Source organism: Pinus tabuliformis, chromosome Q, assembly GCF_031772625.1.
Source record: "Pinus tabuliformis cultivar Carrire ecotype Pingquan chromosome Q, CPIR1, whole genome shotgun sequence".
NCBI lineage: Eukaryota > Viridiplantae > Streptophyta > Pinopsida > Pinales > Pinaceae > Pinus > Pinus tabuliformis.
The window spans coordinates 1,324,559,330-1,324,584,284 of record NC_142296.1 but is presented as its reverse complement, the minus strand read 5'-3'; the positions used below and the strand labels follow the sequence as shown (position 1 = coordinate 1,324,584,284).

General features: G+C 39.1%; 1 protein-coding gene across 1 annotated transcript in view; it reads right to left on the bottom strand.

Annotated features, from left to right (window-relative positions):
* Positions 1 to 677: 677 nt before the first annotated feature.
* Positions 678 to 24,955, bottom strand: part of LOC149224722 (uncharacterized) — a 92,940-nt gene continuing 68,662 nt past the window's right edge. The window contains exons 3-5 of the mRNA XM_089388264.1: positions 5,295 to 5,352; positions 4,175 to 4,336; positions 678 to 1,599 (exon numbers count right to left, since the gene is read on the bottom strand). Of these exons, the coding sequence (XP_089244390.1) occupies positions 714 to 1,599; positions 4,175 to 4,336; positions 5,295 to 5,352 (1,106 nt within the window). The 3' untranslated portion in view covers positions 678 to 713. The remainder of the gene's footprint in view (positions 1,600 to 4,174; positions 4,337 to 5,294; positions 5,353 to 24,955) is intronic.

Genomic DNA, 24,955 nt, shown 5'->3' with positions numbered 1-24,955 from the left:
ATGTTAATGGAGTTTATCTGTGGATGTAATGTTTAAAGCGATAAAAATGTAATGAAAATGGTGGGATGTAATGAAAATAGTATGAAAAGGTTTAAAGTGCTAAGACTGGAATTAAGATGGTATCATAGAGTTTTGCAATGATACTACATGCAAAGAATGTACACTCTAGCGATGGGCATTTTTGTCAAACTTTTTGGAATGTGCTAAGTCAATTAGCAGAAAATGTTAGCCAGCGATAGGCATTTCTGTCAAACTTTTGGAATGTACCAAGTCAATTAACAGAAAATGCTAGCCAGCGATGGGAATTTTTGTCAAACTTTTGGGATGTATCAAATCAATTAACAGAAAATGCTTGAAAAGTATATAAAGAAATAAACAAATTTTATAATAATTAAAAAAATGAATCATGATTTAAATTTTCAATTCATTCCAAAGAAAGAAAGGGAAAACAATATGTATCTTTATCAGAAAGATCTTTACTGAGACGAACAGCGAATAAACCATTAGGTTAAGCACATAAACTTTACAAGCATTGGTCAAGCATACAAACATTTGGATAATCTAAAGATGAAAGATAGAGCAAGCATTGGTCAAGCATACAAATATTTGGATAATCTAAAGATGAAAGATAGAGCAGAAGCAAAATACATGCTGATATATTAACAATTATTGTAGGCAGCATATACATTTTTGTTTTATATTGTAAAGGAGCACTAGATCTTGATTGCTAAGCCAGCAGAATCATGAAAATCCCAAATACTAGTTGGACACCTTTTATGTTTGTCTGGTAGCAAACATTGAGTTGCTGTGTCATTATCACTATCATCAAATGGATCAATTTCACTGCCACTACAAGTTGTGGGGCTGATATCCTGCTTACCTTTGCTGCAATTCACAGAGGACTCACTTTGAAGCCTATAACCATATGCATGAAATCTATCAGAAGTATTAGTCTGGGGAGGGTTACCATTAGCTTGGACTGGAATTTGGTCCTTATCTTGATCACTCATCAAGTTAACAACATCAGGCTTTCTAAAATCATGGCTAGTAGATGTAAACAACTTTCTTCCTTGAAATGGTTGCCATTCGGTGTTGGAATGATATGGATTATTAATATTTTTAGTTTCAGAACTTCCCACATGATCAGATGTTGGGCCAATATTGTTTGTATATACTTTGCCAGAACTTAACTCTTCATCTTGACCAGTAATGTTGGTTGAAATTCCAGGGCTAGAATATCCCTTTGAATATATTTTGATGCCATTCTCATAGTTCTTGGTTTTCATTCGTGTAGTCTCATTAACTTCCTCTTCATATGATGCCCCCTCATCCTTTGATATATCATACTTCTTGGTTTTCATTTGTGTAGTCTCGTTAAGTCCCTCTTCATGTGATGCTCCCTCTGGTATATCATTGAAAGTTGATTCGAAACTTTCAAAAGCAGGTGAAGAGGCTGCTCTTGAAGAAAAGCTTCCAGATCCCGTTATTCCACGCGAAACTCTCCGAGCGCGATCGCGCTCTTCTTTCAGCAGTTTCTTTTGGTTAAGAAGTTCTAGGATTCTCTCTGCTTTTCTTTGGATACTCTGGCCCCAATCAAACCTGCATGAGAAAGTTAAAAAGGATTAATAAACAGGACGAGGAAGCATGGAGATGACATGAAAACTCTATGAATCGGAGGGTAATCAGCATCATATGTTCAGGGCTAAATTCAAATTTGTTTATTTCGTACTCTTAACTTCGATTCAGAATGATAAACTTTTTATTCAGCCTGCCACTCTTCACTGACACACGATTAAATAAAATTTGGATTGATTGATTTAGACCAACAATAGGCAGACTAATATTTCACTTGCTTGATTTCTAGGATTGATCTGAATGTTTTATTTATATATATACATACATTTTTTTTAAAGAAAAGCATGGAACAACAGTGAACATATGTGAGATAACAATTTGGGGTATTCAATGCAACAACTTTGCGTTTCTGCAATTCATCTCGTGGAACAATTTCATTTGTCTGTATGACTGTAGAATGTTTATTCGCACGATTAATTGCATCTCTTGGAACAATTTCATTGATTAATTGCATCTCCTGGAACAATTTCATTTGTCTATACGACTGTAGAATGTTTATTCGCACGATTTCGCCCATTTGCAGCAGGATTTGGAGAAAAACATCTTATTCCTAGTGGAAAGAGAAATTTTAAATTTTTTCTGAGCAGTTAGGCAGTGAAAGGCTGTTATCATTGGATTGTGTAAGCATTACAGCAAGGCACTTTCTTCAATTGCCTGGAAAATGTAATATTATTATTATTAAAGACTATTATCATTGGATTGTGTAAGCTTTATAGTAAGGGACTTTCTTCAATTGTCCGGACAATGTAATATTATTATTATTATTATTATCCAATTTTAATTAAAGACTGTTATTATTGGATTGTGTAAGCCTTAAAGCAAGGTACTTTCTTCAATTGCCCGGAAAATGTATTATTATTATTATCCAATTTTAATTAAAGACGGTTATTATTGAATTGTGTAAGCCTTACAGCAAAGGACTTTCTTCAATTGCCCGGAAAATGTAATATTATTATTATTATCCAATTTTAAAGTCACGGCCAAGCCGAACACCAAATTAGTATATGAGACCCCCTTGTTTGTGGGACAAGGGACCCATTTCAGAAGAGCGATTTGACTGCTAAGTCTATGAAGGCATAGATTAGAACTCCTCTGATTTTGAACCTGTAACTGAGTAGATGAAATATATGCTCTTAACCATTAAGCCCACTCAAGTTAATATTGCCCACTCAAATTAATATTAAAATAGATTGTTTTTGAACTTGTAACTCATTAGATGAAACATATGCTCTTAACCATTAAGCCCACTCAAGTTAATATTACCCACTCAAATTAATATTAAAATAAATATTACCCACTCAAATTAATATTAAAATAAATTGTATTCAAGCCACCACGCCAAAGTTGTTTTTAATATATGCCCCAATAAGTATAAATCATTCCACTCCACACCCCCACTCCAATAACTACAACTGCAATTCCTGCCATGTGTCTTTTTATGCCCCAAATATTTACAAACCTCCCTACTCCACATCCCCACCCCAATACCTACAAACCTCCCTACTCCACATCCCCACCCCAATACCTACAAACCTCCCTACTCCACATCCCCACCCCAATACCTACAGCCCCAACACCTACTATATGTCCTTTTTTACCCCCGATACCTATAAACATCCCTACTCCACATCCCCACCCCAATAGCTACAAACCCAAATACCTGCTTATGTCTTTTTATACCCGAAATATCCATAAACCTTCCTACTCCACATCCCCACCCCAATATTCAAACTTTACTCTACATCCCCAACTCAATACAAATACAATATAATGACCCTTATGAATGAAGAGGTAAAAAATTAATTAACAAGGTGAAAAACCCCTTTTGTTCTGGGGGAATGATTTAAAAACATTTGGAAATCACCAAAACAGTTTGGTTGATAGTATGAGATTATATAAATTCACTGAGATAAAGAATGAGCATATGTCGAGGTGACTGTGCATAATGCAAGAGATTTTCTTTCTAACATAGCAGCTGGAAAAGGCTTCTGTCACATATCCTGCTTTTTAAATTTCTAATAAGTACAGATTATTCCCGTCTAAATTAACTTATCGACCTGTGTGATGTAGCCATTAGTCTAATCATAAAAATGCTTCAAATGAATCTAGCCTTGTCAAGGACTAGCTAAATTTGAATAACGTTTCAAATGAATCTAGCCTTGTGAAGGACTAACTAAATTTGAATAGCACTTGAGGTCCGTATCATTGTATGTTCACGCTCTGAATTATATCAGGTCAGTATGAAATATAATCAAACTGCTAATGAAGATGAAACGTCGAAGACAATAGTGTGTATCCTCAATCATAAATTTCAGGCACTGTACTGGTAATCTAGTCATATTACCCAAAATCAAAACGAAGTGTGTACTCTGAACACCCTTGAAGTTTTGGTGTTTGGAATCGCTTTCCAAGTAGAAGTAACAAACCAAGTATATATGGTAATTTGTAAAGTATCTCTGCGTTGAATTGGATCTATAAATATAACCTGAATAGGATTACCAGCTAATTTTAGAAAAACAATGATAATATATAGAAATACCCTAGCTCATCCACATGCTCAAAATGAGTGAGTTGGTGAAGAACATCCTTTTCACTTCGAAAGTCTGCTGCAAAACTCTCTGGACCATGTGTTAACAGGTACTCCAAAAGTACTAATGTTTTGAAAGCCTCTCTCCAACTCTTCGTATCCGAGACAGCCAACCTGGCAGTACAAACATTTCTTCGTTCAGTTATTTCCAAACCTCCAGGAGGGTTTGTTTTCATGTCACCAAAATCTCAACATTTCCTAGGACAAGGAGGAAAATTTCAAGCCAGTTTCAGTCCAAATATACCCAAACATAACTTTTTTCAGAGAAATCAAACCGTCAATACTGAAGTCTTTCATCTTTTACAATTAGAATCTTTCCAAGATATATCAAACTTGTAGTCTTTATCATACACAGTTTGTTTTAGAAAAACCTGATATTTATATTACTGAAAGGGGATCCAATTCTCTGCCTTCATAGATTACATGTTAAGCCATCAACATATTGATGTGGTAAATGGGGGATCATAATGAAACTTAAGGCACGTGGTCTGAAGATGTGAAACTTCAGGAATTTAAGGGACTAACAAACTGTTCATGTAGATTTCAATCCCAACATTAAAATCACAATGTTTTCGTCACGTAACCAAAAAAACTTCAATTGGGCTTTTTACTTTGAATTCTGTAATGAATCTAAATGTAATAAAACAACAAAATTTTTCCTTTATACCCTGTTTTCAATGTAGATTTCAATCCCAACATTAAAATCACAATGTTTTCATCCCGTAACCAAAAAAATTCCAATTGGGCTTTTTACTTTGAATTCTGTAATGAATCTAAATGTGATAACACAGCAAAAGTTTTCCTTTATACCCTGTTTTCAATGAAGATTTCAATCCCAACATTAAAATCACAATGTTTTCATCACTTAACCATAAAAATTCCAATTGAGCTTTTTATTTTGAATTCTTTAATGAATCTAAATGTAATAAAACAACAAAAATTTCCCTTTATACCCGGTTTTAAATGTTCTTTGATCCCGCTCTATCTACAGTAATGCCAACAATCAATTTTCATAAATATTAAAAAAAAAACAATTCCGTTTTGTTCTGGTGAACGGGAGTGATATTGCTACCTCTTATGTAAAATGTTGACAATTCTCGAGTAATCGTCCACTTCAAAGGAATATGATCCTTAGAATATGATCCTTAGAATTTTGCACCAATCTACAGGAGTTGCGTGCCTCAGGAATCACATAAATTAGATGCTATAGAAGGCTTCCAGTAAAGGAGACACTGAGTTCGCATGGATCTTATATAAAAGAGTCACAGAACTTGCTCGCACACTTTGTCAAGATGGATCACAGAGTCTGGATCCATATTGGATCATCGATACAGGGTATTAACATTTGTACAAATATTGATATAACAGCACAAGGCTACGCATGCAGGGAAGAAAGACATGAAGAGTCTATGCGAAGAGTCTCACCGCCAGCAGAAGAGTCTCATCGCCAGCAGGCAGTCTCTGCGAAGAGTCTCATCGCCAGCAGGCCAGGCCTGGCCTTTCATGGCCCATTACCATGGAAAAAACCATTTTTCTATGAAAAAAACAGATTAAACGAACGGCAGAAAACACTCCAATCATCTAACACACATAATCAATGGCTCAGGATCGCACACGTCACATTTTAGGGATGTCTTTCTCAGAGGGAACGCCTTACGGCGTAAATAGTTAATTTTATTTATTTTTTAAATTATTCCGATTTTTTATTTATTTTTATTTTAAATAGTTAATTTTTATTTATTTTTAAAATTATTCCGATTTTATATTAGATTTTTTTTTAATGTATTTTGAAAAAATATTTTATATTTATATTTTTTTATCATTAAATTTTATGTCTTTACAAAAATAAAAATAAAAAAAATAATAAGTCTACAAAAATAAATAAATAAAAAGTTAATAGTTATTTGTTTTTTTTAATATTTATTTAATTATTTTAATATAAATAAAATATCTTCAAGATGGATTTTTTTTCGAATTCAAAAAGTCCAAAAGATGTATATAATATTGTGGATAATCCAAACTATCTTTTTTCCAAGATAAAAAAGTCATCAAAATTAAATTGAAATGTTTTGTTATATTTTTATTTTCTTCTTTTAAATTAATAATGACAATGGGAAATTTTAAGATTTATTGTATGATTTGTTTATAGAAATTTTTTTAGGTTATGTTTTTAAAAATATTGCAATTTTAAACATAAAAAATGGAGGATGATTTTATGTGTTGTGTTATAATTGAATCAATTGTTAAAACCATTACAAATTTTAGCCTAGAAAAAATGAGGTGTTATTAATCTACCACTGCTTTTCAATTTTATAGTTGGTTTTAGAATATTGGTTGTAATGATATTGGTTGTTGAGGTTAGGTTTCAAACAAGTTGTAATTTTAGCTTTGGATAAAAATGTGCTACCACTAGCACCATTTTTTGAATAAGAGGTTGATTTTGGTATTCTTAACATAAAGATTTGGGTTTTTAGGGCTAGAACTTTTGTTTTGAGTAATGGTTCTAATCAAATCAATGACTATATTAATGCCTTAGGGATTGACTAATTAATTTTGGGAAGTTTATCAAGAAAATATGTGATCATTGAGATAGTACCCTTATACCCTAAGTAGATAAGGAGTTTTAATAATCTCAACCATAATAAGATTATAAAGCAAGAAATGTTGGGAAATTTGAACTTCAAGACTTAACATAAGGAAGATACCATCACTAACTAATGGCTTTGTCTAAGTGTAACTAAAACACTCCATTCTCGTTAAATCAACAAAGATCTGTAATTGCTAAAGAAACAATTATTGGGTTTGAATTTTTGATGATTTGGATGAGCATGAAAACCCCCAAAACCCTTAGTTAGCATTTATGAAGTGGTAGGGTTTCATCTTTGGAGTGGAGGGATTGAGTGTCATTTTTCCAGTCAAATGCATGCTAGAAGAATTGGTGAGAAAGGAAAAACATCAAAAAGTGGCATGATTAAGTCAACATTTAAATCATGTTGTTAGTATCAATAATTTAACCTGTATATTAGGCATTGCATTTGGATGCATTTTCTCTAAAGATCAAGGCTACTAGATAAGAATATTGCCACTAATCCCTTTACTGACATGTCCTACAACAAAAGATATTTTACTCATATTCCTAAGAACCAAAATAAAAGATAGTATCCACATCATAGCATGATATGTTATGGTATGCCTCCACTTAGATCATATTTTACACATTTTTTACGCCGTGAGGCACTCTGTAGCCCAATATGGAAGAGATGTTGTCACATAATGTTACATTTAAAAATAGTAAAATAATATTTACATTGAAATTTTTAAAAATAATAAGAACAAAAAAATAAATGTTGGCCATAAATAAAATATTTCAATTTCATTTTAAATCAACTTTATATAGAGAGAAAGTAATTAAAAGTGATAAAAAATAATAATTTACTTTTTAGTAGAAGGAGATATGTAATCCCTTTACTACTTAATATTGAGTTGACAAATGACATGTAAAATAATATTGTTGGCATGTATAAACATTTTAATGTGGAGAATGTGAATCATAAACAAAATATTTCAGTGTTAACTATATATATATATATATATATATATATATATATATATATATATATATATATATATAACAAGTGAAAATGAAAAAATTATTTCAGATAAAACATCTTATTAGTACTTTTCTCAAAACCAGCATGGATCCATCTCAACTCCACATCTATCAAGAGCCAAGAGGAATCAAAATTTTCAAGGTGCAAAAGTTTTGCACTAAAAAAGAGCCTTGCATCTTGAAAGATTTGATCTCTCTTCGCTCTTGGTAGATTCAAAGCTAAGATGCATCTATGCAAGTGAAAATCAATCATGAATCTCTTTCCAAACCAACTTGTCATATTTTTGACATAAAATCTTTCTTGACATGTTGCACTTCTTTGTCACCATATCATCATCCTTTTAAACAATGGATCCCACACAAGGTGGAATGATTCAGTGAGACACTTGCTTCTTCCAAGAGAGTTGAACCTTATAATGAAGATTCGAACAGAGGATCTTAATTGTCCTCATCCTGCAAATGCTCCTTTTTAATGATGATGATGTATGATGAATTATTTTTATCGTCTATCATGCTAGATGACTTTATTTCAATCATATATACTACTCATGATTTAATGAGGTTACCAAGAGCTACTTCCTTATTATGATGATTGCTACATTCATGTAGACTTCTACTTTGATTATCCTTCCATGCCGTCTATTGTAAAGTCATATCAATTCCAATTCTAATGCATCCTATTATTCTTGTGATGCTTCCTACCATGATAGCTATATTTTTCAAAACTGAAAAGAACTAAGTGAAGGAGATTATGGCAGCAAGTTGGGTGATTCCTCTTACTTTAATAATTGTTTGTGATGTATTTTACTCAATTTAATTAGCTTCTTCATTCACTTGATTATATTTAGTGTTCTTTTCATCACACAACTACCAAACCATAAAGAACAATAAGACAAGAGGACACAAGATATAGGTGATCAGTCAGGGCCAAAACCTCTCCACTTGAGAAGAAAACTCACAATAACTCTTATCTTCTTATAGAAATTCAAATGGTGAATTACAAGACCTATGAATTTTGACCAAGGCCCCTCCAAGACCAAGTCAAATCTTTCCTTCTGAACGAGTCTTTCTTTCCAGCAACTTTGACCTCAACAACTTCTGCAATTTCGACCCCCAGTAGATTCTTCTGCAACTTCGATCTCCTAGTAGATTCTTCTACAACTTCGACCCCCCATCAGTTTCTTCTGCAACTTTGACCTCTAGTAGTTTCTTTTGTAAAACCCTAGCCTTTGCACGTGTGGAAGAGATGAGGATTTCCTTCTATTTTCACCTTCGCTTGGATTGGTTCTTTCTTCTTGGAAACTCGACTTGTAAAGAATAACAATTTTATGCCCTAGCTTTACTTTTGCAATTCGACTTTAGATGTTGCAACATTCGACCTCGTTTCTTCACACATGTGAAGAGTAGTAGCCCAAAAACAATCCAAAATTCTCGCTCATATTTTCTTCTTCTTGTCCTTCTCTTCTTTGCACCTTTTTTCTCTTCCTTGATCTAACTTGTGTGTAGTGAGTGAGTCCTCCAAGTGAGGTCAAGGTCTCCCTTATATATAGGTCTTTATCTAGGTCAAATTGCTAACTTTAGGCTGACTTGTCCTCCCATCGAGGCCGACTTGATATTTTCACTATGAAGAGGTCTTGGAGGGTATTCGACTCTAGATTTGACTCAAATAAACTGTCTGTACAATATGTAACATGCCCAAAAGGGTCTTCCATACATGATAATGACTCAATTGACTTGTAGACTCAGTGAAAATCCCTAGAAGCACTCAATGGGTGCTTGACCTAAAAATAAATTTCCCTTCAGCATGAAACCCATGGCTCAAGAATAACAATAATAAATTTATTTTTCTCTTTACATCAAATACATAAAATCATGATTACATATGTCATTATGAAGACCGAACCTAGTTACATATTTCAACAACATGATTGTCTTGTTGGGCCTTCTCAACGTTCAATCATGTTGAGTTCATAAAGGCTCCTTAAGGCTCATGTCAAGTTGGAACATTGTAACCAAATTTGCTAAAAAATATCCACCCTCCACTTTGATAATAACCACTACTAAGAATCCTTTGCAAATCACGACAATTTTTTTTTGGTAAATTTCATCATTGTATTTCTATTTATAGCAAAAAGTATTACATAAGATATTACATTAGGAGCCCTTCAATTCATCATATGACTTGGAGGATCATTAATCCACTAGTATTACCATGCACATAGGGGAAACTATAATGAGTAAAACTTTATAAAAGGGAACTACCTTACAGAGTATCCAGAGGATTGTGAACTAGGGACATACCAAAATCCAGAGTAAAGGTAATATAGGAGACAAGCAGTAAGCTCTGGAAAAATTAACAAAATAAACTAAGATTACTAGACAAGACTATTTACTTCCAACACAAAGGCCAAAACTGATTGCTTGGTGGACATTTTAGTCCAAAATGATGACTGGCGAATGAGGAGAAGAGTTTGCATGGACGTTGTTCCTAGGCATATCAGAGTTTGCATGAATGGTGTTGAGAGGAAGAGTGTTAATGAATGTTGCCTCTTACTGATGATCATTTGAGCTAATGTCTAATTTTGAAACCACAAAACGTTCCACACAGCTCAATCTTACCACTATATCATCAATATTATACCTAATGTACTGCAAGATTCTCTTAATCGCCTCCTGCCCTGCGAAGAGTTTGTAGTTTTCCACTTGCTTGTCACAGATTACCATGTTGAGCAACGTTTCCATTTGATGGTTCTAGGTGATAAAGTGAATAAAATATAGTCTTCTTCTCCAAAAATTTCCTAGATCAAGAACCCATTTATAGATTCTACCACAAATCTTTGAATCAGAGAAATATTTGCGATCCTCGAATTCCTTGGATTCCATATTTAAAATTTCCTTTATAACCTCAAGAGGAGCAGAATCAAAATAGTTCGCTATTGATTCCCACACGAAAAGACACGTGTCTTGAGGAGGATGCCCCAGTAGCACCACCCCTATGGGTGGGTAATCTTTAGCGTGGAGTCATATAGTACCCGCAAACAAACAGCACAACAATAACAATAGAGAAACAAACAACTACCTTATGCCCGACCCACCAAGAGTGAAATCCCACAATGATTCTAACTGTAAATTCAATCGTAAAACAAGAGGAACATATAGGTAGGTCAAAGAGGATTAATTGAAACCCGTCACAAACCCAAGCTAATAAATGTCCAAGCTACCTAAAGCCCCTAATTGTTTGTGAACCCAAAGCAACCAAAATTACAACAACTTGAAAAACCAGAGATTGAGAAAGACCATAATGTTTTTCAGAACCAAATGGAGAATGTACCAGGGTACCACACCCCACATACGAGCATTGGAAAACTAAAATAAATCCCGATAGGATCAAAGGTTTGGTGAGTCATCGAGGGTAATTCTGCAACCAATTCATAGGACAGACTAGTCCCCAAGTTGTGTAGAAAGAGTATAAAGAACATTGACTCTTTAGAAGAGAAAGGAAACAACTGTAAATAGCTCTTAACTCCTAGTTATAAATGACCACAGGACAATGTAAAACCCAATAATGAGAAGAACAACAGCGTGACCCTATTATGACAAGTTGAGGGGATAAGAGTGGAAAGATACCTCTAAACACTCTAACCTAGTTATCCTGTAGCCACCATATGATTAGAGATGCATGAGCCTCAAGGCCACACATGACGAAACTACCACCTTTTCGCCACCTTGAGAGCAAAGTAGAGCCTATATAATACATTGCAGACGAAATGAGACAAGTACGTTGAATGAGGTGAGCACCATACAACCTAGACGAGAAGGGCTAAGTTTACAAGCTGAACCAGAGCTCAGCCATTCCAAGGCATTGTCGCATGATGAGCTCATAAATGAGCTTTCCCCACCTGTAAGATAGTTCCCTTCTTGCAACGAATCCACCATGGGAGGATCATGCCATATTGAAGCAGATAAAATGAATGACCATACTCAAAATCCCGTAGTGAACAAAACCACCAAGTCCCAGTTGCAAGAAATTTATTTGAGACGACCTGGGTAGGTGACCCAAGGTACGTGAGGCATGGAGATGCCACAGGCATTCCATGCAAGGCCATGTGTAGAGCCTGGCTCTATCACTGAGGTCGTCGTTCCTTTAGCCATACAATAAACTGCATGCAAATTATAATGCTAATAAGAAAAATGAAGTTATGGGAGAACATCATCACCATTTTTGGCATCATAATCGTTAATTATCTTACTAGATTTTTTTTTTTCATATAGTCACCCACATTGGGGATTTACGAATCATGACTAAAAATCATTTTTACAAGCATCTTCGCTAAAATTTTGTTTCCTAGGAGTATCATCTTATATACCAATAATAATTTACAGAGAGTGATGTGAGGAAGGTAACTAGGACATGTTTCCTAAGAGTATCATCTTATAGACTGATAAGAATTAAATAAAGTATTGCGATGTGACGTCAATACATTTTCAAGGTTTGAAAATAACTTGGATCTCTAGTAAAAATAAAAATGTTTAAATTGGGGTTATAATGTGACAAGCTTATTCTTAGAAGTTCCAAGATTGAAGATAATTGAGAGGTCCAAATGTTTAATTTGGAATGATAATGCAATGAGTTTATCCTTATAAGAAATATTAATTTATTTTTTTTATAAAATGAAAAGGAAAATATTTTTTAATAAATTTTTCGATGTTGAAATAATGTTACCTATGTTTTTTAATAAATTTTTCGATGTTGAAATAATGTTACCTATGTAGTTCCTATACATTTTTATCCCAAATTCATTATCACAACCTTTCACATCACCTTCTCAAGCATTATATTTATCCCAAATTATTTATCACAACTTTTTCATAACACCTTGTTACATAGTAATTTGTCACTGTCTTCACTCCAGTCTTCCTACTGTGCCATGTGTCCAAGTCAAACATGCGTTACATAGTAATTTGTCATTGTCATTACTCCAGTCTTCCTATTGTGCCATGTGTCCAATTCAAACATGCTCATATTAGACAAATGCTCTCTGATGTTGCCAAATGACCCAATTTTCCTAAGTTATGTGCTTCATCGCGTTTGTTGGCTAAATAAACGTGCTGAAGCGCTCTCCTAAACAGTCCAGAAGTGCTGCCATCACAGAAGTACACCTAATTCCCGCAATGTTCTGATTTTATGTGCCAGCACGAGGTTGCTTGTAATCTTTGGCGATGACCTGACTAGCTACGTTATTCAATAGCGATGTAAGCGCTATAGATCAGTTATGTACCTGCGATGATCCAGATTGGGCGAATTTGTTCCAACAGTCGGCCTTCCAGATGACTCCAGACCTGGTTGTTGGCATAGTTTGTATCACCCTCCTTTCTCTGGCATGGTTGTTCCATCATTTGTGCTACCTTCCTTTGGGATAAGCTCACTCTTCCACCTTTCATGGAGACTCCTTCTCTTATTTAAACTCTCACCATTGCTATGCACTGCTAGTTTTTGGATAGTTTCTGATAGTTGGCTAGTGGAGCAATGCTGTTAGTGTTTGTGAGTTTGCTAGATAGCTGGTGTGAGTGTGACAAGTGTGGGATTGTTGATAGCTTGTGGAAGGTTGTGAAGTGCCCTTGATATTGTGTAAAACTTGTGAGTGAGAGAGACTTGTGTGTTGGGAGATCCATCTTCAAAGAGTGAATGCTTGAGGAACATGCTGGCTGGACCCCTCTGAGAAGGCTTGTGACGTCAAGACTTTGGTTGTAAGCTTACTCTTATTTCAGTATTAATGCAATCAATGATGTTTTCCTATGTCTTGTATGTAATGTACTTGATAGCTCATGACTTCTTGACTTTGTGAGTAAATAGATCATTGTTGTTTCTGGTTATGTGGTTTGTTGTATTTCCTTTGCATTGTTTCAGGTTGATCACTCGTTAGGAGAAGGAAGCGGAAGCTGGAGCAGCGCAACGGAACTCCATCGACCACCAGATGAGGTAGGCCTCCAACTATGACTGTTCAAGGAAAGCTATTGTTGATCTGTCCTTGTTTGTGACTAGACCCACTCTAGGGATAGAGGCGTTGCCTCTGTCCACAGAGGGAACACTTTATTGCATCACAAATTGGCGACTCCGCTGGGGAGATTAGGCCTTTTTTCTTTTCTTGTTTACTCTTGTCTTGGTTTTTTGATTTGGTCTCTTTTGAATTTTTGGGGATTAGTTATCAGTTTTCTGAGTTTCCTCGCCTAATCTGGGAATTGCCCTTATTTGATTAAAGATCTGACTATTTTTTATTTGGGAGTTTTGGTTCACCTATTATTGTTTTGAACATCATTGCGGCTTTAAATTTAACAGTCGTGCTGTAACCGCGTCCACCCTTTTGTAATATCCTTTTCATTGCGTAATTACGCTTCATAGTCGCGACAGTTCTGAAAATCAGACCATCGCAGAAAAGTCGTGTACTTCCACGCTGACATCGCTCTGTTGTTGCGGCATGTCCTTTACCAGCGCTTGTTGCTTGTGTATTACCCGCGATGATTGCTGTAGAATTGATTTTCTCAATTCTGCCTCCTGAGTCCATCAGTCCTGCTAATCCCTTGCTATTCTCACTTGTTTGATAACTTGTTTTTCACTGTTTATAGGTTGAGGCACTTTTTGTGAGCTTTGTTGAATGAATCTTGCTTCTTTGCTTATGTGACCTAGTTCATTGTTTCAAGTCCTTTAGATCAGTTTGGCTTGGTTGCTTGATTGCTCAAGGTTCGTTTGCAGCTTGTTGTTGGTTTGATTGAGCCTTCCCCTTTGCTTGTTTTGGGTTGATTGTTTAGTGACTGTTATTGAACCAATCTTTGGCATTGATTCGATTTCTCTTCACTATCGAACATAGATCACAATTGTTTGGGGTCAACCGGGTTTTTCCACACTTGCTTGTTGCTTTTTTATTTCTCTTAGGTTTAAAAGACATCAAATTCAAAATAATTGCACTCATTTAGTATACGAAAGTGAAAGTGAATTTTCATTTCAAGTTTACATATTGGAAAGTGAATGTTTAAATTTCTCATTAGTAGTATCTGTGAACTTTAGGAATTGATGTTTGCTTGCATTGAGTGACTGCCTTGTTGTCTTAGTTTTCTTGGTTTGGGAATGATCTCTTTACCCTCTTGTAGGTACGTGTTCATCGAAGAAAAAGGATATTTCATTCATTCTAGCTGCATCCTAGGATTTGTTGTATACATACGGTAATGCCTGAAAACTGAAACATCATCCAAGATCAACTCTAAAATGAACTGAATAAATCTAACAATGCATTGGAACATAACGCACACTATTTAGAGGTCTAGGCTAGAGACGTGCTCCGACGTCGTTAAAACTAGTCACTTTTGTTTTCACTCAAGGTTGGGTGATTCCTCCTTCTGCGATTCAATAGTGGTCTAGCACGGAATTGCGCTCCCATGTACCGTCGGGTATATGCTGGGAGACCCCACTAGGTTATCATCCTTTATCCTTAGGAAGTCATGTCTATCGCCTTACAAGCTGTAACGCACCGAACACAGCATTCGGGAAGATTGACTGTCGTACGAAAAGTCCTTGGTTTTCATATGACTGCCAAGGTGTATATGCAGTTTTACGGATTTTTCTGGTAAACCTTTTGCCTAGTTCTCCAGAGTAGTCACTTTCGTTCCTTTTCGAACTCCCTAAAAGAAAAGTTCCATCTGAGCACTTGTCACTTCATGCTCATTAAATATTCGAAGGCGACTAGAGTCATATTTTTGTCCTTTTCTCGACTCGTTAAAGATGAAAAGGTCAAGTTCTGTTCCTGTGTCTTAAAATTTATTCGGCCACAATTCACATTTACCCTGTTAGATCTTGTTTGCATTAGCTTGAGTAGGGTCCTTATTAGTTTTTCTAGGGTTTTTGAATCATCATCCTGGCGGAATCATCGATCCCGTCTCCCGTTCCAAGTGACCAAGGGTCTCCTTCTTCTGTTGCTCCTGAGGTACCGGTTGTTAGTGATACTCTCCCTGTTATTCCGAGTATCCAACCAATTAACTCTCGCGCTCCAGAGGACGAGTCTTACGATATTCACTGGAACACCATTTGGGAGCCTTCCGAAGAAGATATTTCCGGTACTCCTCCTAGTGTTTCAGTCCCAATGTCTTCTTCTGACATGGAGGACACATCCCCCGTCACGAGTGAAGAATCCGTTGCGACGAGTGGTGAAATTCGCGTCTCAACGGAAACTACACCTTTTCGTATCACCCCTCTTGGTGTCACGTTGCCTTTATGCTATAAGGCTTTGAGGGATGTTATGGGTTTTAGGACCTCCCTTATGAATTCTATGTGGTCTCACACCGTCACTCCGACCTCGGAGTCTTTTATTCCTCAAATTCACAATGTGTCTGACACTTCCGTCCCGACTATTCCAATTGTCTGTGTGGCTTCTTCAACTCCTGTTGTTGGTGTCGTTACTGCATCATGACCACTGTTGCTGGACCTTCTTCCGAGTCGGAAAATAGTGGCCCATCGGCATCTGTACCCAGAGTTGTTGATCCTACACTAAGTGCCCCACCTTCTTCTGGTTCCATTCCAGTAGGGGGGGCATACGATCAATATCTGCATGCTTTCAGAATCCGGATCCTCAAAATCCATTTCATTACTACGATTCTAGAAGGGCTCATATCTATTACCCCAGACCCATGCCATCTCAACCCGCGGTTGAGGTCTCGGTTTTGTTATCCGTTGCTTGGGGTACCACCACTTATCATGGAGGCCAAGCACTACCTATGAATTCTCAAGGACCACCTTATCAAGGTCAACCGTCTTACACACAACCTTCTTATGGGAAGCAGTATCACGGGAAGCCTTATCCAGGGCAACCTGGAGGCCCAAAAGGACAACCCTTCCAAGGACAACCTTCGGCCTCTGGTGGTCCGTCTTTTACCTATTTTGGGCAACCTTCTGGTAATTTGGGACAACCTTACATGAAACAAGGCCAACCTGGTGTCTAGCAAGGTTACCCTTCTGGGCAAGTCGGTCAACCTTACATTTAGCAAGGCCAACCTGCTGTCCAGTTTGGTCAACCATCTGGACAAGTTGGTCAACCTCAAATCCAAACAGGTCAACCAACTGTCCAGTCCGCTCAACCATCTAGTCCATTAGGACAACCCTTAGTTGTGTAAGGACAACCCAATACCCAACAAGCTCAACCTTCTGGGCAAATGGGTCAATCTCAATCTCAACTAGGTCAACCTTCTGGCCAGATGGCTCAGCCTCAATTCTCTCAAGGACATCCATCTGGGCCTGCTCAACCGGGCACTGAAATGATTGTTGCTTCTCAAGCTCAACCCGATTTTCAACCCCAGTCTGGGCTCCAGACCCAATCCAGTTTCCAAATGCAAGTTGGATCCCAATCTCAACCTGCTTATCAAACGCAGCCTGGCTCTCAGGTTCAGTTTGGAGCCTAGCCGCCTTATGGTTTCCAACAATCCCAAGGGCAAACCCAATTTGCCTCATACCAAAATTATCAACAACTGCAGGTGAGTCCTTATCAGAATTACCAGTAACCGTATGTTGCTCCTGCAGACCAAGTTGGTAATCAATGGAATGCTGGGGGAAAATTCCAGCGTTACCCATCCTATAACCCCTATGGACAAAATCCCTATGGACAAAACCCTCCTGGGCCAAATTCGTCCAAACAGAATTAATGGGGGCAACAAGCAGTTGGTTGGAACTCTGGTACTACCTCCTACACATGGCTCAGATGTCCTTTAACCCTCAATTACCCTTTTTAGCAACGTTGGAATTACCAAATGTGTCCAAACTGACAAATGATCCTATCCTTCATAATCCGTATTGGCTGCCGGTTCCAACTAAGATTCCCGGTGATTGTCCAGAATTTGATGGTAAATCTGGAGAAGATCCCCAAGCCCACGTTATGACTTATCATCTATGGTGTTCGTCAAATTCATGGCTTCATGATTCAATCCGGCTCCGCCTTTTTCAAAGGACCCTCACTGGCTCTGCTGCTAAATGGTATTGAGTTAACTCGTAGATCTTTTCAGGATTTTAATTCGTTGGTTATGGAATTTTTAACTCATTTTCAGTTGCCGATTTGATATGAAATGGGCACACACCTCCTGACATCCTTAAAACAAACAACGGTTATGCATATCTCTGATCATATCCATGAATAGAGACGGTGTCGCCATTTGATTAAGTTTTGGATTCCCGATCAACTTCTGACCGACTGGTTTACGACCTCATTTGTCGGTTTGATAGCGCGGGACATTGCAACTGAAGAGTAGGCTATTGCGCGCGCTCAGTACCTTGACTTGGTTTACTCCCAGTCCAGTATGCTATATGATTATTTTCCTGATGCCCCGAGACCTAAAACTTCCAAAGCCCTGCCAACACCATCTGTTGACGGTGTCATTGGTTCTGTTAATCCGCCTTCTAAGAAATCTTTCGTGAACCCTGGGAAGAAAAAGTCGAATGCTCCGAATGAAAATAATTCTCAGGCTGTATCCAATTCTAGTAATACTTCCGAGGTTAACGTCGTCCAGTCCACCACAGCGGACAAAGCCTCGAAAGGAAAGAACAAGGGAAAAGGAAAGAATAAAGCTGATCAACCTAAGCAAGATTCCCCTAAACCTCCACCCGAGGAAGGTGCCAAATGCAAGACCAAGTATCCTTTCCTTATCTGTGATGAGGATCACTATACCAAAGACTGCCTGATGCGGTCTGAAGGTAGTCGTTTGTTGAAAGGTGCTTCCGGGACTCCTGCCATGCTCAAAGAGCCTTTTCCCTCGCAGCAAACGCAAATGGTGGTTGATCCATCTCAATCCTCTTCTCCTTTCGGTTCTCAAGTGTTTATGGCTGGGACGATTCCCGTCCACATTAGTACTCAGGAAAAATAGTATCCGTCGCCTGCTAGGAAAGAGCTTGAGGTTCCCTCTAGCGCTCCTCCATCCAGTTCTGGTCCGCTCCATATCGAGAGACCTAGCACTGAGACACCCGTCTGACCCCCTCCTAAAGGTGTACTCCAGAAATATTCTTACAACCCTAATGCTCGTGCTGCTTAGCACTATAACATCATTGAGGACATAGCCCAGGCTCCGTCAGCTATGTCCGCCCTAGAAGTTCTCTAGAGCTACCCCTCTGAGAGGAAGTCCTTGCTATCGGCCATCTGTGGCATTGACCCGGCTGACTCGGATCTGATCACTTTTGACGTAGAGAGCCATATACCGAGACTACCTCACCAAATTACCTTCCTTATTCAGGTCATCATCAATTCTAAAACGATTCATTGTACTATGATTGATGAAGGCGCTTCAACTTGCATAATGTCTGTTGCTTGTTGGAAGGCTATTGGTTCTCCGACTCTGAGCCAATCTCCTACAACTTTGGAAGCCTTTGATGGGAGAGAGTCTCACCCTTATGGTATACTCCAACATTTGCCTATTACTTTGGAAGGGAAGACAGTCGAAGTGGAAGTTGAATTTGTTGATGCTAATCTTACTTACAACCTCCTTCTGGGACGCAGCTGGACATATGCCATGCGAGCCATGGCTTCATCTCTATTTCGTGTCATTTGTTTCCCTCATCAGGGGAAGATCGTCACAGTAGACCAGCTGTCTTTCTTTGCCTCCTCTTCTGAAGGCAACGTGCCTTTTGTGGAGCATACCTCCATCCCATGTGAGAGTGTGGGAGCTGGACTTTTTAAAGATCCTGCCCTTATGGGTGTTTTTTCACTCCCACCTCCTAACGTCGCTCCTATTAATATGATTTCTGTTCGTTCTAATCCTTGGGTTCTTCCCCCCGCCGATCAGATAGACTCATGGGGTGATGAGATGCCATTGAGTCCTGCCGAGCTCAACTACGTTGAAATTGTTGCTGCATCGGCTCCATCTTCTAAATCTTCTCCTTCGAGCAGAGCTCTCAACTCGTACGCTCATTCCCCTTAGCTTGGAGACAACACTTCTACAAACCCTTTAAAGGAAATATTTCCTTCTGATGAAGCCATTATCGAGACCATGTCTCTCGAGGAACCCCCTTGGTCCTATCATCACCATCGTTCCTCATTTCTCTCTGCCCACCGGGAAATGCTTACCTGTCTCGAGCGATTTGCTCCTTGTCTCCCATCCCAACCCCTTCAAACACCCATTCAAGTTTATCAAGTGTCTTCTGAAGGGAACATGGGAAACATCACGCAAACCCAGCCAATCGATATCTCTGTTAAACTAGGGATTGTCGAGCACATCCATGTCGGAGTAACTTGTACTCCTGAGGAGATTCAGCTATATACCGATCTTTTTGGCAAATTCTGTGATGTGTTTGCCTGGTCTTACGAAGAAATGCCCAGCATTGATCCTCGCATCTTAGTGCATGAGATACCTACATATCCGGGTGCTAAGCCTGTTCGCCAGCGTCTACGCCCCGTGCACCCCGAAAGGTTGTGGCTATTAAATCAGAAGTTGGAAAGCTTCTTAAGGCTGGTTTTATTTACCCCATCCCACTCACAGATTGGGTGTCCAATATCGTCCCTGTGACTAAAAAACAGGGTACTATCAGAGTCTGTGTTGATTACCGTGATATTAATCGGGCCTGTCCCAAAGATAACTTCCCCACACCCTTCATTGATTAGCTCATTGATGAGTGTGTTGGGAGTGAAATGTATTCATTCATGGATGGTTTTTCTGGTTATAACCAGATTAATATTGCGCCCGCAGATTAGCACAATACTACCTTTATCTGTCCATGGCACACTTTCGCCTACAAAAAGCTCCCTTTCAGTTTGAAAAACGTCGTTGCTACCTTCCAACGTGCAATGTCTTATGCATTTCATGATATCTGACACATTGTGCAACCGTACCTGGATGATCTACCAGCTCATTCAGCAAAATGCCAGGACCATCCCTCTCACCTTTGCGCAATATTTCTCTGTTGTCGACATTACTGCATCAGGCTCAATCCTCATAAGTGTGTCTTTTGCGTTGAGTTAGGCAGACTTCTTGGGTTTATCGTCTCCCGAGGGGGCATCTGTTTGGATCCCCTTAAAGTCGAGGCCATTTTGAATCTTGCTCCCCATGCTTCCTTGCAACAATTTCAAAGTTTGCAGGGCAAAGCAAATTTTTTACGACGATTCATTCCGAGTTACCGAGGTTTTACGCGGTTATTGAAGCAGGGTACCCCTTTTCTTTGGGATGCCACTGCTCAAGAGTCCTTTAAATGTCTCAAGGTTCTCCTTGTTTCTGCTCCATTGTTGCGTCCTCCTAATTATCATCGTGACTATACTCTATATTTGGCCGCTGCCGATACCACTATTGGCATGGTTCTCGTTCAAGATGATGATGATGACACTAAGCATGTCATTTGTTATCTCAACCGCAATCTTCTAGATACGGAAACTCAATACGCTTATGTCGAGAAGTTGGCATTGGCCGCCATTTGTGCCATCCAATGTTTCCGCCATTATATCTTGTTGCACACTACGACAGTGGTTTCTGATTGCAACTTGATGACGTACATCTTGTCACGTCAGTTACTGGGGGGGCAAGTACTCGAAGTGGATCGTTATCCTCCAAGAGTTGGACTTGGAATTCACCACCGCCAAGTCTAAGAAATCCCTTGTCTTTGCTGAGTTTTTTTGCTCTCTGCCATCTCCTACCACGCCCTCTCAGTTAGAGGACCATATCCCAGATGAAACTCTATTCTTAATCAGCACCCTCGATCCCTAGTACGGGGATATCATCGTTTATCTGCAGACATCCTCTTTTCATCTCGATGTGTCTAAGGATGGTTGGCAACGGATTCATCATCAGTCTCAGCCCTATCGTTTTATTGGGGACGCCCTATACCGTCTTGGTGTTGACTCTGTTCTCCGCCGATGCTTAACACTTGAGGAAGCTGAGTGAGTTTTAAATGACTGCCATTTTGGTGCCTGTGGTGGTCACATGCCTAGACATGCTACTGCTCAAAAGATCCTCTGTGCCAGTTACTTTTGGCCCTCCATCTTTAAGGATTGCATTCTTTGTCGTCCGCTCATGTCATGAGTGCCAAATCTACCAACGGAAGATGCCTGCGCCTCCCACTCCATTGCACCCTATTGTTACCATCAGCCCTTTTGCAAAATGGGGCATTGATTATATGACCTGTAACCCTCGCTCGACCCGGGGGGCATGGGTATATCATCGTTGTCGTTGATTACTTCACAAAATGGGCCAAGGTGATGCCCACACTATCTGAAGACGGTCACACAGCAGTGCAATTTTTTGTTTAATCATGTTATCTCACGGTTCATAGTCCCTCAGGATATCATCACTGATCACGGTAAGCATTTCCATAATCACATGATGACTGAGCTAACAACCCAGCTAGGCTTGCGGCATGATAGCTCGACTCCATACTATCCTCAGGCCAATGGTAAAGTAGAAGCCGTCAACAAGGTTCTAGTTACGATGCTTCAACATACCATTGGCATGCACAAGTCTAACTGGCACTTGATGTTGTTCTCTGCCTTATGGGCCTACCGAACTTCTGTGAAGGATGCCACCGGTTTCACTCCATTCCAATTAGTTTATGGACTGGAGGCTACCCTTCCCATCGAGTGTGAGATCCCTTCTTTGAAATTAGCCGTCGAATTACTCCCCAACACTACTCCAGTAGAAGAACGCCTTCTCTACCTAGAGCACCTGGATGAGACCCGTCGACTAGCCTCTCTAGCTATTGAAGCACAGAAGAAGAGAGTGAAAACTCACTTCGATCATACTGTCGATCCTCGTTCTTTTGTTGAAGGAGATTTAGTCCTGCTCTATAATTAAGCGAATGATAAGCTGGGGGCAGGCAAATTCGATCCCATGTGGCACGGGCCCTATATTGTCAAGCGATTTTTGCAAAAAGGGGCCTACGAGCTGATTGATTATGAAGGGAATCCTCTGGATAAGCCCCGAAATGGGCTTTACTTGAAAAAGTATTATGCGTGAATTTCATGCACTTTGGTTTGTACATACGTGTGTTTTTAGCAGGTGTGTTGTGTGTGTGTTTTCATGTTTTGACTTGGTGTGTAGGCATGATTGCCGCTTATTGTGTCTTTTGCTTCTTGTGCAGATGTCTGGTGCACCTTATGTTGGTTTCGCTAATGGTGCCTGCCGCAGTACTTGCAAGTTGTCTTCTACGGCATGGGTGATCTATGATCCTCATGGTGATTTGATAGACCTCCAAGGTGTTTGTCTAGGTTGTACCACGAACAATGTCGCTAAATATAGTGTTGTTATTGAGTTACTGGTCGAGGCGATCAATCTTGGTATTCGTACATTGGTTACGAACCTGGACTCTCAGCTTGTCGTCCACCAACTCAATGGTTGATATTCCATCAAAGACCATCGGATTTTAAGGTTGTATTTACGTGTTAAATTGTTAGAAAGGAATTTTGATTTCATCACATATCAGCATATTCCACGAAGATTAAACACGCTAACTGATGCATTGGCTAACCTGTATTAGACAGACATTTGCGTAACATGTAATCAAAATAGCATACAAGAAGCATGTCAAACATAATAATAAACCATAGGAATATCTATATATATATATATATATCTATATCTATATCTATATATATATATATATATATATATATATCTATATCTATATCTATATCTATCTATATATATATATATATATATATATATATATATATATATATATATATATATATATATATATATATATATATATATATATATATATATATCTCGTGTGGTGCACCGAGGCGCTAAAAAATAAGTGTACATGTCCCAATAGAGTCTGTGTTCTCCATACATCCGAGACACATGTCTCTCAAAAAATCACCAGCAGGAAATAAAAACCTAGGTGTCTACTGTGGTGGGTTATGCTCCCTATAGCATACCACCACCCATGCCACCCGCCTCAACAGGCGGTGCACCCTGGGTTCCACTCCTACTGTGTGGATCTGGAACTCTATGGGGACCTCTTCGATCCCCATGTAATCTGGAACCCCTGCTGTTAGGCCCTCAAGGTTCCAGGCCACTGTCTCCATCGCATCATCAACTGGGGGAGCCAAGGCTAGTGCTGCAATGCCCTACGCATCCCTCCGCGCCTCTGGAGCTAGCCCGACGGGTCTCACTGGTCCTACATCTGCATACCATAGTGTTCGTTATTAGGGCATATACATGAAAAATTAAAAAAACATCATAAAAATAAAATGCGAAATAATATGATCAAGTGTCTCACCACCATCATCCCACTGCTCTCCAGCAGGCAGCTGCATGTCAGGATCTTCATGGAAGTCCATGCCGGCATATGGCCAATCCTCCACAAAGATCGTCTAGTGCTCCAGCCACTCTCGAAACAGTGTCCCCCACGACACTGGTCGTCCGCCACTTCCTCGCGGCATGACGTGTGCCCACCGTGTGGCCCTGGGCTCACGTGGTCTGGGAAAATCCAGATCCATGTCCTCTAACTGCAATGCCGGCACCCGCTCCAACATGAGCAAGACTAAGATCGACCAGCAACCGAACTGCTTCATCTCTCCTCAACGGCAGTTGGTGAGTTGCCTCTTCATGTTCGCCGTCACCGTTTTTGCCCAGTTAAACATGGTTGGATTGAGACATTCGAGAGCCAGACAGAGATGGGTCTTCGAAGCCTCGTGTTGGGCTTGGGAGCCCGCTACCCGTGTCACCATGAAAAGCATAGCACAAAGTACCACGTCGTCCACTGTTGGGAATGCCACCTTCCCACTCCTCGTCTTGCATGCCCGTGGGCACACTTGAGCCATCATCATCTCTAAGGAATCACCCCCAGGTCGCTGCCCTTCTAGAATGGACCTCTCACCACGATGGGACAGCCCAGTCAAAAAATATATGTCTGTAGCATCAAACTCGATATCCTAGCCTTAGATGATGAATTTCCCATTTGTGGGATTCTAGGCCCAAATTAGTAGCTCCAGTAAATCAGGTTGTGACTGAAGGTGTGGAGTCAGGAAGAATTTGAGCAATCCGCATGCCCGTAATGCATTTCGGCACCCCACGTCGGCGAAAGCTTCCACATCATTGTCATCATGTGTTCGTTCTTGCCAGAAAAATGCCATTATCGCCTGCATGATAAGAAAAAACGGATTAGCACT